This window comes from Triturus cristatus, chromosome 4_2, assembly GCF_964204655.1.
Source record: "Triturus cristatus chromosome 4_2, aTriCri1.1, whole genome shotgun sequence".
In the NCBI taxonomy this organism is placed as follows: domain Eukaryota; kingdom Metazoa; phylum Chordata; class Amphibia; order Caudata; family Salamandridae; genus Triturus; species Triturus cristatus.
In genome coordinates this window covers 818,896,244-818,913,216 of record NC_140586.1, presented here as the reverse complement: position 1 = coordinate 818,913,216, position 16,973 = coordinate 818,896,244, and the positions used below count along the sequence as shown (strand labels likewise).

At 42.9% G+C, this 16,973-nt stretch overlaps 1 protein-coding gene across 2 annotated transcripts in view; it reads left to right on the top strand.

Annotated features, from left to right (window-relative positions):
- The window catches only part of LOC146835112 (von Willebrand factor C domain-containing protein 2-like), a 90,550-nt gene extending 84,153 nt beyond the window's left edge, over positions 1 to 6,397 (top strand). For both annotated transcript variants that reach the window (XM_085602771.1, XM_085602770.1), the window contains exon 4: positions 2,857 to 6,397. In XM_085602771.1, coding sequence (XP_085458897.1) covers positions 2,857 to 3,044 — 188 coding nt within the window. In that variant the 3' untranslated portion in view covers positions 3,045 to 6,397. The remainder of the gene's footprint in view (positions 1 to 2,856) is intronic.
- Positions 6,398 to 16,973: the final 10,576 nt, after the last annotated feature.

Genomic DNA, 16,973 nt, shown 5'->3' with positions numbered 1-16,973 from the left:
AACTGGATGCGGTCCCCCTAGGGACCCTTTCCCCTTTGTGAATGTATGCAAAAACCTTTTTTAAGAGCAGACAGTGGTCCCAAGGACAACTGCCTTCTCTTAAAAACAGATTTAAAAAACGTAGCATGATTTTAGATATTCCCTGCGTGTCTACCTACCTCATGAACATTAATGAGGTAGGTAGATATGCGACCCACTGGGAATCACAAACAGTGGAAAACACACTGTTGTACATAGCTGTTTGGGATTACCTAATAGTGAATCACCAAAAATCGCTATTAAGTATCACAAACCTCAGTCTATGTACATTTGGCTCTTGGTAACAGAGACACCATATCTTCTGGCTAGGATAGCCCTTTGAAAACCAAAAAGAGAATCACCGGTATGCCTCAATGGTTGAAGAGCAATATGAATTGCTTTAAAGTACAGGGAGATTTGCAATAAATCCTAATATATCATATGTAGCCTAAATATTGTCTGTCAAAAACATTATCCTAAATACAATCTACAACCGTTTTGACTCATTTAATAATAGAAATCTACACTCAGTGAAGTGTAATTTTTGTAAACAATATTTAGGCTGCGATATTTATGTCCTACAATATTTCTGCGATCAATATTCGGTCATACAACCCAGATGGAGCAAAGATAAAGTATCCCAGCTTAGTGGAATGCAAACTAGGTGAGAAGTTTGGGGGCCTATTTACGAGAATGTCCCACAGTGCAGTGCAGCATGTCATCTTGCTGCGCTGCGCTGCGCTGCACTGCTTGACAGGAAAGGGCAGGAAAGCACCGTATTTAAGGCAATGCTGTGCATTCCTGCCTTTTCCACTGTGCAGGCACCCTTTTGGCAGCCTAGCGCAAACGCAGGAACTCTTGCACCATGGTGCAAGGGTGCATGCATTGTGTGCAGGGTTGTTTTTGTGCAGGTAGGGACACCTTCCGATTGTTTTTGATCAGGAAGGGACACCTTCCTGCACAAAAACAATCCGATGTGCAGCACACATAGAAAGAGGAATTAACGAGGAGAAATAAGGATATTTTTTTTCTTTACATTTCTGCTGGGAAGGCGGATCTTTTTTGCGCATTCACAGGTCTACCAGCTTTGGTAAATCTGGGAATGTGTCAAAAACCATAGGAGTTGCGTGGAAGCACACACGCAGCACCCATGGAAGGCCTTCCCGAGTTTTGGGGGTTGGAGGATAGTATTCAAGACCACGGCGTTCCTTCATGTATTTATATATGTATGTATGTATATGGTATTTGTATAGAGTGAACCTTGCCAAAAGGAATCAAATCTATCTTATCTCCTTCAATTGTTTGGTATTGTCCAGGCATATTTCCATCTGCTCCTGGCACGTGAAAATGTGACTGGAATTATTGGGACACTTGTAATCCCTTTTATATCGCAAGTAGGGGTTTCAACCGAGAATAGGAATACCGACTCACCTGGAATCAGCCTTCTAGGGGTGAATGGAGGAGTGGTTCCTTAGAAAGGATACAGTGAGTGTATGTCTTTGATAAATGAATACAAGGGGCTTTCTCAGTCAGAATATGAAAATACTCTACGATACCCAACATGTAAGACTCCATTTTATCAGATTTCTTTGCTCCATGTACAAATGCTTCCCTATGATTCTGGTGTGTATATGGGTAGGAAGAAACTCTGCTGCGTAGCTAGCTTATGGAACAGCTTATCTGAGGCCCTTCACAAACGGCTTCAGTTCTTGACTTTTAGCATCACGTCCCCCTATTTTGTTTGCTTCCTTAGTTTCTCAGTGGGTAAATACCCTCTTTGGATCTTGTGTGGACATGATATCGATGGGATTATGAGGTGATGTTCACTAGAAAATTCTCAGGTTCTGAGATAAACCTGGATGGTTATGTATAACACTTCAATTTCTGAAGGAAATTGTAAATCTAAAGGGGAAAAGACCAGGGAATGCTCTCAATTTTGAGGATAGCATTGGGAAGGAATTTTTCCTGGTTAATTCTGCTCCAGATTCAACATTTCCTACCGAAATAAGAGGGTTTTCTGTTAAGAGACAAACTTATATGAGGTCCTAAGTCAGTTGTTTATAAAAAAGATGTTCTGGTCCATGTTTAAATAGACCCTAAGTGAATGTTATTCGTAGAAGTGATATTATTTCCCAAAGTCCAATGAGGGCCTAAGTCAGTGTTGAAGAGATCAATAGGTTGATTGCCTCTCCCTCCTCAGGTTTCTATGGTGATGTTTTTCCATAGAAGGAAAAGAGACGGTGTCTCGAAGGCAGTATGTAAAATATATTGAGCGAGCCTCTGTGACGGGTGAGCCAAGGTGTTTCCTAGTAAGTTTACAAGTGAGAAGATGGATCTCTCCCAGGTACCAACACACGGCGATGGTCACAGATAGACGAGATGAGTTGTCTCCACGAAAGACACATAGTGCCGCACTGATTGTTTGTGTAGAGGGACTGCCCAGTGAACAACAATTACTTTGAAGCAGGTTCTCAGAAATATTTGTGCTTCTCCATTCCCTACATTCACAACTTCCATTTGTATCCTGAAGACATTGTAGAAAATTTACATCCAAATAATTAACAAAACTTTATATTGCATATGTTTTTGGGGAAGTTTTACTTGAAGTCTTCAGCCCCTCTGCTCCATCTTCTCGGTAATAGCATTTTAAGATCCCATCCACTCTCTCAAAAACCCAATTAAACTGTAATGAACCAATACGTAACCATAGAAAAAGTGCAAACCTCTTCAAACAATATTATCTAGCCAATACACGTGGAATTAGCTTAACTAGGGAAACAGGAGTCTGAGAATATTTCGCTTGCTGACTCTTTTCTCTTTCTTTCACACTTCATCTAGGTCCCAACTGCTATGCCGATGCCTCCCAGGCCCAGGTCATTCCTGGCGGAGAGTACGTTTGGGTGGATTCATGCACCAAGTGTCGCTGTCACGATGGGCAGGATGTTGGCTACTGGGAAGGAAACCGCGTGGCCAAGTGTGAGAGGATGCGAAACTGCCAAGTTGACCAGGGAGGGCACAACTCATAGGAGGGAGTTAGCTCTCCGCTGCCACTGGCAACTGGCCCGGAGGACTGGGATGTACATGGAAGCAAGAAACACAAAGGATGGTCAGAGCAGAGGAGACTAAGGACAACCTCACCACTAGAGGACATGTTATTTCTGCCTTGTCCAACTTATTATTCTTCTTCCAAAGTTTTAATCCCTGTCCGTGGGCAAGACTTTGATTAATGGACTTCACATTTTTGGTTCTGTTACTCTTATATTAGTGTGCCTGGAAGTGAGAGGTTTGAAGTATGCGGTTGAAGCTGATGGTACCTTGTATGGACCAGAAATCTTTTTTTAACTTTGTAGTTATAAGATAAATGTGGCTGCAGAGTCTTGTAGAATAGTGTCTCTAACAAAATGGTGTGGGTATAGAAATAGGTTGAAGTCCCAGATTTCATGCATTATACCACATGAATGCCCTATCGGGAAATGTTGTCTTCTGTGTACATTTGTTTGCAGCTAAATGGAATGCCCTGTGGCTCATTCTTGTTTATGCTTCTATGATTTCTCACTGTCCCCATAACTGTTTTTCTCCCTATTCTTTATTGTTGAAAAAACAAAAATGTTGCCTTATTTCATCCACATCTTCAAAAAAAAGGGATCCTGTTCGCTCAAGTTTCTTTTATGACACTGAGTGCAGAGGACTATCCCATCTGCGCCTCTATCTATTTATACTGTCAGCAAGGTCTTACCTCTACAGCTCTCGCCCCCCTCACACTGGTTGCAGAGCCTGGTCTCACCACATCAGACTGGATATCTTTCCATCACACTAGCCATAGAGCCTGCCTGCTGCATCTCTTCCTTCGCACTGGCTGAAGGGCAAGGGCTACTCTTGGTCTCGGCCCTGGCACACTGGTGCATATTTACAATATTTTGGCATAGAGCACCACTGTAAATATGGGCCGGCACATTGCACCTCTGGAGCATCACAAAAGTGACGCTCCGGCAGCGTAAAAGTGCCTCTGGGGCATTGTAAATTTGCCACACTGACTGCACAGTCTGGTTTACTGGATCTCCCTCCTCACGCTTGTAGCAGAGCCTGGCCCTCTGGATCTCTGCTTGTCACAGTGACTGCAGGGCACGACCGCACTGGGTCTCTTGCCATCCCTCTGTCTGCAGAGCTTGGCCTTTCTGGTTCTCTCCGTATCACACTGGCTGCAGCACCTGGCCTCTCTAGAGCGCCCTCCATCACACTTATCCAAAATTCTGTTACCTGTGTAAGATCCATCAAGTAACATTTCTCTGTGTATCCACCACAAACTTGTGCACACATTAGTCTATTCAACGAATATGGCAAAGCTGTAACAGAATGTACACATTTTATATATTTTAATAATGACATATAGCATGTTCCTTAGAACGCAATTTGGTCAAGTGGGGTATCTAGGATTAACAATCAGGTAACCTGGTTTCCTGGTCAGTAACAGCCATGGAACATCTTACTTAAGAGTTACAGAAAACAACTTTACTGCTTAGAAACCCACCTCAAAACATTGCTTAAAGTGAAAAAGCGTTAATTGGTCCTATTAGGGTAAAAAGAATCTGGGGCATATTATCAAGAACGGCGTTAAAATTATCGCCGCATTAGCGGCAGGAAACTGCCGCTAAATCGGCGATAATGGGCTTGATAATATGCCGCAGAGAATTCCCATAAAAGCCCAGGTTCTGGTGTGAAGGACCACAAACCTGGGCTTCTATTGGAATTCTCAAGGGCATATTATCAAGCCCATTATCGCTGCTTTAGCGGCAGTTTCCTGCCGCTAATGCGGCGATAATTTTAACGCCGTTCTTGATAATATGCCCCTTACAGTTTTATCTCTGAAACCACAAGACAGAGGGGTGGCGTGTTAGCGAGCCATATGACCAAATATCTTAAGTGGGATGGATAGTACATGGGCTACTTCAGCTCTCTGACTCTAGAAGATACAGGAAGGCTGGGACATCTTTTGTAAGTATTTGTAATTCAGCTATTCTGGAAGAGAAGCTTCCTTTCCCACAGCATTGATGGTAACCCTAAACAAGTTTGTTTTGCTATTTCTAGGTAAAGATAACCTGTTAACCAGTCAAAGAGGAGACCTAATCATTGCTGTCTTTGGGTGAGCAGGAGTTTTATCACCGAGGTCGTGCTACTGGATGAGGAACTTCTTATCTGGGATGCACTGTAGTAGGTGGAATCACTTCCAGGGTAAGGGTCAGGATGCCTCGAGATGCAGAAAGGGGAGGCATGTTTGCTCTCTGAGTTTATTCATGAATCTTTCCGAAAATATAGGAATTACTATTGAAAGTCTCTTATTAAGCATCTCTGCTCCACCAAGGTTTGCAAGACATCCTATCTCAGAAAGGCCAACATACTAATGGTAAGAGTTTTAGATATAGGAGTCAAGATATGCTCCATGACTTATTGATGAGGATGGAACTTAAAATCTATACCGGTGAATCTGGAGAGGATTTAGAAAAAGGGGCACCATGTACCACTTCATGAGGGATGCAAGCATGCCAACAGTTCAGGTGATGTTCTTCAGAAAAAGAGGCGCCTGTACAAGGAAAGGGCATCACATCCCTCCAGTGATGAGATCAGAAAGGAAGCATCCTGTTTTTGAACTCATGTTGACGGACATCTTCACCTGGATATTGCTGACTGTTTTCATGAACATGATCTTTGGTTCCCTTTACCTGTATTCTGCTAACACTGATTTATATAAATCCATTTATCTGGGGTCTCTAGTCGATCGGAGACAAGACTATATCAGTCCATGTCTGACGTCAGGCGTGCATTGTTCCTGTATAGAATGCCTGTAAAACGTGTTTCTTTATTAGTGGACTAGTACTAGCCAGCAAGGAATGAGGCTAGTAGAATAAATGTTATGAATAACTCAGCAGTTGCCTCCCTGAACCTTAATCTATTTCAGTGAGAATGAATAGATTGTACAGTAGTTTTAAGATGTACTTTGTGTACAGTTTATACAATGGGTATCATATGTAGCTCCCAGCATCCAACAGAGAAAGTCTACGCGGCAGACTGATGGATAGACGCAGCCAATAAATAAATGAGTCAATCGTAACCAGAATGTCCAGTTAATTCCATGTGGTTTCCTATGTTCAAGTAGTGTTGTTTATTGAGAGAACTTCACTGGGTCAAAGATGACCACGTGCCACAGAGTTTGTCATTGCAAATATAGTGCCTGATCGAGGCGCATTAGAAGATGGCGTAGCAATCCTGGTGAAAGGACTGCCTGTATCACTAAAGGTCTTGTGAGCTCTACCAAAGAGAAACATGCATCATTTCAGGGGGAAAGTTAAAGAAAACTATAAGAAATAAAGACATTCTTTTATTACCTGACATGTCTGTGCTTTTGTACTGACAGCTTTTGCTGACTGGTTCTCAGAGCAAGGTAGTCCATTTTTGTTTATCTAAGGAATGATGGTCGAAAGGAATGTGGAATGTAAGGAGGGTAAGCAATGTGTGTATGCATGAATTATAAGAGTGTGAAGTGGGATCATGTGAAAGATCATATAGATAGAGAAATGAGGAAGGGGAGATTGGAGACAATAAAGGAAAGGGGTGAAGACATGAACAGGCTTAATTACCAAATTAGTAGCGTTAGAAATGGCAACAATTGTCAAACCTGACAGATGGGGCTTCAGAAACTCCACTGGCTTCCAGTCATGAAGAGATGCCAGTAGAAGCTACTCACCCACACATGCAAGGCCTACACAACAAAGGACCCTGGTACCTCAACCAATGTGTGACCTTTCACCAGCCAGCCTGGGATCTCAAATCCGGATCCCTCGCCCTAGCTGCCACCCGTCGCACCCACCGGACACACAGTGGAGGCTGCTCTGTCTCTCATCTGGCGACCAAGACCTGGAACGACCCCCCCCCCCCCCTGCACCTCAGAGACTCACCATTGCTCCAGCAATTCAGGAAGGTCCTCAAGACATGGATGTTCAAGCAATAGGAGAACAGGCAGCACTATCCCACAGCGCCTTGAGACCCTCACGGGTGAAGTAGCCACGCTCCACAAATTCCAATTGATTGATTGAAAGACAGGATGTCTCAGACAAGGTACAATATCCTATAAATGGGTCAAAGCATCCAACAAGATTCTTTTTATAGAGGTTCTGTGATTTTTCTACAATGTTTTCTCATAGCTTGAATTTAAATTATGCATCAGTGGAGGTTTAGAAAGATATACTGTCTGGAGCCAAATGAAATGCTGCTTATGTAACAAGCTCCTCGCTGAGATAAAAGCAGAAAACGCCATGTCCTGAGTTCCGCTATGTGTATATGATCTGATATTCTTGATGTACTTATGGTGTCCCTGGTGGACTCTGTGTGAAGCTGCTCTCATGCCATTGGAGAGCTGTCTGCCAATGTACATCCTGTCATACGCACTGAGCGACAATTGTCTGACAAATTACCAGTACCTGCCTATGGCGGTGTCTCCAGTTCTGTTACACAGCACACCTGCTGACAGCAGAAGACCATGGGCCATATGTACAATGAAGTGGCAGAGAGCGGCGTCAGCCTTCCTGGCTTAACGCCTCTCTCCGCCACTTCGGAAACGCAAGGCTGCACCATATTTACAACAATGCGGTGCAGTCTTGCGTTCCCCCCCTGCAATGGTGCTAAGCTTAGCAACTTAGCGCCAACGCAGGTACCCTTGCACCAGAGTGCAAAGGTGTCTGCGTGCAGGGGAGGATTGTTTATTTGTAGTAAGGTGTCCCTTACTTCACATAAACAATCCTAAAATTGCCATTCTGTTTCTTTCATGTGTGCTGCTTAATGCAGCACACATAAAAGTGACAAAATGGCATTTAAAAAAAATGTTTTTTTTATGCACAGGAAGGGACACCTTCCTGTACATAAACAAACCATGGCATTTTGCTTTTTCCATGTGTGCTGCACAAGGCAGCACACATAGAAAAAGCACAAACGAGGAGAAATAATAAATTTCTCCTCGTTTCGCCAACGTAAGACTAGATTTATCCTGGTCTTAATTTTGGCGCTGCCTCCTACGTATGCCACCTTGTGCATAGGGGGCAGCATCAAAATGAATGGGTGTTGCAGTGGATCGCCCACCGAAACACCCACTGCCCACCTCTTTCACACTAACCATAGCGTGAAAGAGGGCCTAATGTATAAGTCAGCGTTAAGCCATGGAAAGTGGCTTAACGCTGCCTTGTACATAAGGCACAGCCCCCATTCGCCACCACAACATCAGTCATCAGTGACGTTGTGGTGGTGATGGGGGCTTGCACATATGCCCCCATGGTCCTTATTCACCCTAAAGTCCATGTTCGAAAAGTCAGAAACCCGCTCCCATAGGGTTTCTCCTACTCAAAGAGTTCTTTAATTACTTAAACTTTACAAAATGTACTTATGGAGACAATTTAGGAGGTCGAAAATATGCATAAGTAATTGCACATTTAACTTTTATTTTTATCCACGAATTAACTATTTTCCTCAACCTACCATTTATAAAATATCATGTTCTCTTCTTCCTTTTAATAACCGGAAAAGCACTTGCTGCTGCCTTTCATACTCGTGAATATCTGTGCAGTGGCGGCTGGCATGTACTGAGGGCTGTGGGGTGGAGGGGGTACACAAAAAAATTAAATAAAAACACTTACCTTCCTACACAACATCCTCTTCACTCAGGTCTTCTCCACCAGGCAGGCAGGCTCCAAAGCAGGACCCAGGCATCTACCCTAACACATCCTTGGGGGACAACTCTCCTCTGCTCAGACGTGGGAGGTGCCCCTGTATCTGGGTGACCATTTGCTTTTTAGTGCACCTAATGTAAACTTAAAGTGACCAAATATCATTCAGGCCGCTTGTGCCATGGTCTAATGTTTGTCTCATTCCTGCCAGTGACATAGGCAGATCTGTATTTTTATTTTATTTATTTCAGCTTTGTCTAGAGTGCAGGAGAATGTGGGTGCTGTACAGATGGAACAAAAGATTACATGTAGCAATAATAATAAAAACAATACATTTTGTGAATAAGAAAAGTACAAAGGCTGCCAGAGTGAGAAAACAACTAGCGAGAACGAAAAGTAGCAGCTAAACGTACAGTCGCAAGGTATGGTGATACTTGTTCAGAACTGCACATTTGATGATGCTAGGCCAGATGTACAAAGCTTTTTTGAGGTTGCAAACAGACCCATTCACAGAATCGGGCTGTGTGCAACTGCAAAAAAAGAATCTTTTGATGTACCAAAGGAAAATTCAATGACTTGTTACTGAATTACAATTTGCGTTTGCGACCCAAACCGGTATTTGGAAGAGGCATGTTTAGGGCATCCGTTTCAAATGCAGAATCGCAGTGATATGTATGAATGTGGTCGCAAACCAGTAATACTTTACCACCAAGTCAAAATTGGTGGTAACCCATTCTCAAATGCGTATGGGTCTCCAGGTGACCTCTTCCCCTTTTGAGTCTGTTAAAGAAAATATTTTTTAAGACCAAGCAGTGGTCCCATGGACTATTACATACTCTTAAAAAATTCAACATAAACGTTTTTTTTTTTTGAAACACATACCATTTTCCTATAAGGAAAATGGGCTGCATTTAAAAAAAAATTGCTTTACTAAAAAGTAATCACAGACATGGTGGTCTGCTGTCCCAAGGAGACATCCATCCCTGTAATGGCTGCGATTCCTAGTAGGTCACAAATTGTGACCTACCTTAATAATATTCATGAGGTAGGTCAAGTTGCAACCCACTAGGAATCGTTATTTTAAAATTAAAACTCCTACTTTGTGATTTCCAAATTGCAATCCAGTAAGAATCTGAAAGGACACCGGTAAGTAGACAAAGATCCTTTATTCAAGTAGGTAGACAATACGAGTCAGCACCTACAACTCCAACCAACTCCCAGCATTCTGTTTCCCAGGTAACCCCTAGGTTCTACAAGTAGAACCTAACACATCTTCCCCCTTACATAACAATAACAACAAAAGTCAAAAAGATGGAAAAACAGAATGAACAAGGACACAATGTCATATATACAAAATAATGTACAAATATACATGTGGAACAAGAATCATAAAAATCTAAGACACAAAATAACGCAGCCTGGAAGATGGAAATCTAGCTCTGGTGGACACACGCGTCTCACCACCACCAAGCACAACATCATCACTTCTTCCTCTTCCTGCACAATTATCAACAAAACATTGGGAACGTCATTTGCAAAGGAAACCTTATCTTTGTTCACCACTTTCCATTTTGTAATTTTACTACATTCTTTTTCACATCCGCAACTTTTTGTGGAGAGGAGAACTTGGAATCCTTCATGGCAATGATCCTGGGTACCTTAATTCTAACAAAATCACCAATGGCAACTTTGGATTCCCTTCCCCACACAGTCACATACTTATCCTGGGCATGAGCTCTTTTCCTGACCACATCCTTCACTTTCTGCCTGTAAATGGTGGAACACCCAATCCATTCTCTAGTTAATTTAGATGCCGGTAACCTGCCTCTTAGAAGGGCAAACGGATATAGATCAGTGTCAGAATTAGGATTGGTGCGAAAAGCTCACAACAATTTGCGTAACTCCCCTTTACTGTTTAAACCACTAGACCTTGCTAACTGAATGTTATCCTTGATGACTCTGTTAAACCGTTCTACCAGTCCATTGCACCTAGGATAATACAAGGAAGTCCTGGTGTGTTTAACGCCCAAAAAGGTTAAAAAATCAGCAAATTGAGAGGATGTAAACTGACAGCCATTATCTGACAAGATTTCATCCGGAATGCCTTCCATAAGAAAAATGGACTCCAAAAATTCAATGACATTGACGGTATTGGGAGACTTGACAAACTTAACTTCTGGTAAACGACTGTAGAAATCCACAACAACAATACCATACTCCAGTAAACTTCCAGAGATAACCATGGGACCAATAATATCAATTGTAATTTCCCCCATAGCTTGTTGGGAACCTCAATGGTTTCAACAGGACTGGGAACAGTGACTTGACACTTATCACTTCCAGCACAATTGATACAATCTCTAACAAAGTGTTCAACACTCCTATCCAATCCAGGCCACCAAAAATGTTCCCTGATCCTCCTCTTCATGGCCCACATACCAATATGCCCCCCGTGAGCCAAAATAAGAACTCTAATTCTCATGCTCTCCGGAACAACCAGCAAGCTGGAACGGTATAGAAGGCCATTAATAATAGAAAGTTCCCCAAAAACATGTTTGGAAGCATCACTCTTTACACCATCAGACTTCCATTCAGACCAACCTTGAAGAATACCATGTTTTACCTCAGTCATCTGAACATCAGTGTCACTAGCCGTAAGCCATTCACTCTCAAGTATAGCACCGTTATACCTCTGTTCAACAGCACACAGCAAATCAACATCCATACTCTATGATATTTCCACCTCATCAACTACATTGCAGCTAGGCAAATGAGACATACAATCTGCTAAGACATTTTTGGCACCTGGAACATATTCAACAGTATAAGCATATTCCTGAAATCTATATTGCCATTTGGCAATCCTAGGTGTGGCTCGTTCCATACCTTTGGTAGGGAATAACTGCACCCTAGGCTTGTGATCAACTCGAACAGTAAAGTGGGAGCCCCACAAGTACATTTTAAAATGAACAATGCCCCCCCAGTACGCTAAAGCTTCTCCCTCGATTACAGAATAAGATGATTCGGCACCCTTCAAGCTTCTTGAGGCAAAAGCTACAACTTCATCCTTGCCTTCTCTGCATTGCATAAGAACGGCACCTAAACCCTTATGGCTAGCATCAGTCATAATGATAGTTTCATTCCCGGTGTCGAAGGGCTTCAGAGGTATAGCATGAACAAGTTCTTTTGTGATAAGAAAAAATTATTGATCACACAGATTACACCAGACAAAAGCTATGTTTTTCTTAAGAAGATTCCTCATGTGGAAAGATATTTCTGTACACTTAGGAATTAACCTTGAATAAAATGCAACTAGACCTGGGAAAGACCTTAGTTGATCCTTGTTTTTGGGAGTATCAAAATCATCAATGGCTTTAACAAGATTAAGCTTAGGTTCAGCACCTTTAGCAGATAATTTGTAACCTAAATACTCAATGTTGGAAACACTGAATTTACATTTTTCTGTACTGAGAGTTACACAACTCTAGTTTTCAAACTGGACAAAACAAGATGCATTCTAATGTCATGCTGATCTTGATCATTGCTGAACACTAAAACATCATCCTGAAATGCAACAACCCCCTTGACATCCTTAAACATGCCTTCAACCACCCATTGAAATACGGCGGATGCTGAAGCCAACCCAAAAGGCATGCGCTTGAATTGAAAAAAGCCCTCAAGGGTAATAATGGATGTCAGGTGTCTGCAATCAGGATGAAGGTTGATTTGATGGTATGCTGAGGGTATATCTAGTAAGCTGAAAATGTTACCACCTTGCAAGGTGGACAGCATTTCAGTGATGTTTGGCAAGGGGTGGCCTTCAATCCAAATTTGCTTGTTAAGATCGCGTAAATCCACACACATGCGGACAGAACCATTAGCCTTGCATGCCAAAACAATGGGGACAACCCAATTGGAACATTCTACAGGTTTGATAACACCCAGGTCACAAAGTTTCTGTAATTCAGCTTTCAACTCAGCTCGCAAGGCTAATGGAACTCTTCTTACCTTGTTAGCCACTGGACGAGATTCCTCCATCAGCTTGATCTTATGGGTGTAACCCTTCAGAGTACATAACTCTTTTTTGGAAAACTTCAGGAAACTGCATCTCCCCCCTTGTTAGTATGTTTTACAGGCATAACAAGTAAAAAGCTGTCCCTTAACACAACCTGAGCTAATTTATTGGGGTCAAGCAAAATGCCTAAATTTTTCTGATCGTGCCAACCCAATAAACAGGAATCATCATTGGCTATGTACACAACCCCTTCAGAGGTGTTAGATTGAAAACTCAAAGTGGCGGAGAATTCACCCACTACATCAATGGTTTTGCAACTGTAACCTACAGGACATAGTTTGGAATCAGTCAACTGAGTACCATTAAACTGGTTGTGCAAAACTTTCTCACTCAATAAGGTATAAGGTGAACCAGTGTCCGCCTTAACCTTTACGTCAATACCATTAACATTAACTGTGCAAAATGGTCTAGCAAAATCATTCAAACCAATGCGACAGGTGGTATCATCTGCAGCAAGGTATTTCATCATCTTCACTAGAAAATTGATCCTCCTCAACACCATTAATGGGACTTACTCCAAGAACCTTTTCCTTATGTTGAACCATATTGGAAGATCTACAAACTCTAGAAAAGTGAGCCTTACGCAGACACTTAGCACATGTGCGGTCCTTAGCAGGACAAAAAATGACATTCCCTAAATGAGAAGGACTCATACAATGATAACATTCTAATTGTCTGAAAGGAGACCTTTTGATTTGCTTGTCCAAAGTTTTAGCAGTCTCAGAAGAACTTTCAGGAGCATCCTTATTTTTGGATTTGGTATATTTGGATTTAACTGCTAACACATCAGAAGAGTGAAATTTACCATCTGACACAATCAATTGACTCATTAAGGATGTAGTGCTCTCAATCCTAGAAGCAATTTCGACATCCTTCTCAAATGTAAGGTTAGGTTTAGATAACAGAGCTTTTTGAACCTTCTTGTTATTAGTTTTCTCGACTAACTGATCACAAATCATTTCATCCTCAAAGTCCCTATACTCTCACGAAACAGCTAGAATTCTTAAGGCTCCCACATAGCTGGAAGCTGATTCCCCAGAAATTTGAACTCTTCTATACAATTTGGGGCAAATTTACAAGCCCCTTACGCCACTTTTGTGACGCAGCGGCGGCGCAAAACCAGCGCCATGCTGCGGGCTATACAACGTGACGCATCTAGGGAGATGCAAGCCTTGCGCCACATGTGGGCGTTCCTGCACAGGGGGGGTGTTCCGGCGCAGGAACGCCTCCGAAAAGTGGCTGAGTGAAATCTACAAGATTTCACTCAGTCACTTTTACGGCCATGCTGCGTCAAAACCCTGTGCCTGCTTGAAGCAGGCGTAAGGATTGACGCAGCATGTTAGGGATAGGGGCAGTCTAGGGGCAGTCTTGCTAGAGCTGCGTCGCGCTTGCAACGCAACTCCAACAATGCGCCGCCTTTCTGCAGCGAGGTGCGACAAGCATCTGCCCATCCGTGCGCCACGGTGCGCCGCATTGTAAATGCGGCGCATCAGTGGTGGCGCACGGGTGGGCAGTTGCGTCGCAACTCTTCTGGCGCATCCCTGCTGATTAGCAGAGATGCGCCAGAAATAGTAAATCTGCCCCTTTGTGTCTTTCCATGATGACATTTTTCCTTGCCTTGAATCTCAAATCCAGTGCTCTTCTCTAGGATCAGAAGGAATGTGCTTGAGAATTTTACGTCCATCAGCACCTAAACAATGACGAAGGATAGCAAACTTTTTTATGAGTAAAAGAGTCACCATCTAGTGCATCCAAGTATGCCTCAAAATCTTCTTTCCACTGCTTCTAATCAGACTCAGGATTAGTAGGACTTGGAGAAAAGGCAGGTGGAGGAACTAGGGAATTTTGCATTATGTAGGAGACGGCTCTATACACACTATTCAATAAATATGTGCAGTAAGAAACAGTGAGCACAATAAGAACTGGAATTTATAATGTAAAGTTACATGCAAAATGATGTAATGAGCTGTGTGCATCAGCGTAGACATTTTCCAATGCACGTAGAAGTAAAGGCACTGAGTATGTGATGAAATAACAGTACACAATTTACATAAGTACAGGAACAGATGTGTGCATCAGCGTAGACACTCCAATGACAATATGCAGAACATGCGCTAACAAATGAAATCGACTGTGCATATCAGTGATGTCTAGGTTCAACAAGTAGAACCTCACACAATCGCAATTTGGAAGTCGCAATATCTAATGTTTATACACCTGGCCCACAGTCTGAAAAGGTTGGTTTTTAATTGTCTCTGGCAGGACATCATGCTGAGGTTCAACCTAAGTTTGCTTAGAAGAAAGATCTAGAGAATGCTAGGTTTTCAGAGTCAAGGACTTTCCAGGAAAAGTATATTCAGTGCCTAATTTGAGCCAGTGGTTTCCGGTGCTCAGCACTAAATTGTCCACACTGGCACCTGTAGCAGTATGCCACATAGAGGTGCTGATTGTCTAATTTAGAGATGAGCACAGTAGTTCATTAATTCAGCATACATTGAAAATGACTAACACCAGCCACCCAAGCTTTTCTTATAGCTTTTGGCGCCAGGAATAGTCCGAATGGTCACACTTGTAGGAGTTTAAGGGATAGTAGTTGTGTTGGTACTATCATTGGCAGCACTGGCAGGGGTAATGGGTGGTGCAAGCTGCAGTGGCATCCTGATGAGGGCCAGGGCACTTATTTTTATACAAATTAAGCACTGAGTACATTTTTGCTATGCAGAGCTCCTTTGCCACCGGATATTTTGATGAAGTCCAAAAGGTAAAATGGTTAATTAGGATTTAGGGGTGTGTAGGTGGCAAAACCCAACTTGGAAGCCAATGTACAGAGGAGAGTTTGGGGGGTAATGCGATTGTACGTTCACGAAGATGGCAGGTGTCTGACCGTAGAGAAGAAGATGGCAAATGCTTACTTTAGAAGGTCATCAACATTGTAGAACACCACTACAAACTACCTACCTAACCTACAACCCCCCTTTCAATGCTGGTAATGTAAATAACTCACTCTCCTGCCTCTATACTTGACTGACCCCATATATTAGTTATACAACAAAGCAATGTGTTGAAGGCTACCTGCTGATCTGTTACTTTCTGGTAATGCTGAGTTTAGTTGGCCCCTCACCTGCTGCTTTGGGTGATGGTCCTTCTCTGAGCACAAACTGAACATGACCAAACTCTTCCCAACGAGAGAAACAAGATTCAAAATGAGTGTTTTATACCAAGGCTCACTCAGATCATCTTCAGTAGGATTTACCAACAATTATTTTCTGAGCTGAGTCTTGCGTCGTTATTCACAGCGATATCCAGGGACGCTGAGCTGCGCGGTCCAATTCTTAGGAGTTAGGCATTCTCCCCACCGTGTTGGCAGCTGTGGTCACTGCTGTGGTCCCTGCTGTTGCGGGAGGTGTGGTTGCACTGCTGTGACAGCTGTGGTTGCTGCTATGGTCTCTGCTGAGGTTGTAACTGTGTTTCCTGTGGTCCATGTGATTGTGGAGGCTGTTGTTGCTGCTGCGCTCTCTGGTTGCTGCCAAGGTTATAGTCGTTGTTGCTGTGGGATATGCTGTTATAGAAGCAATTGTTGCTGTTGTGCTGCAGCTGTTACTGCTGCCACCCTGCTCTGGTGAAAGCAGGGACAATAGCAGTAGCAACAGCTGCCACCCAGGCAAGGAAAACAGCAATGTGAACAACTGTTACTACAGCAGGGGCAACAGCAAGAGCAACAACTGCCACCACAGCAAGAATCACTGCTGCCATCAAAACAGGGACAACAACTGTGAGGACAGCAGCCAGCAAGACAGGGACAGTAGCAATAACCACAGTTGTATCCACTGATCAAAATGAAAAACAGTTCGTTTTTTGCTCACTGTAGAGCATATTTACAAGGGCTTTATCTCCGCATAATCGCACGTTAGCACCCTTTTTGCCAATGCCTCTCTTTGCATCTCCAATGAGATGCAAAGTGGGCGTTACTGGGCGTACCCCGGATGGACTACCTTGCAAATATCGCTGATGTTTACATCGCGATATTTACAAGGCAGCCCACATGATTTTAGCAGACGTTAGATTTTGGCGAAAACTGTAGTTTTCACCAAAATCGAACATCTGCTAAAATCCTGATTTAGCCATCCCTAACATAGGGGGTGGATTATGCCGATATGACCCTGTGGGTCTTA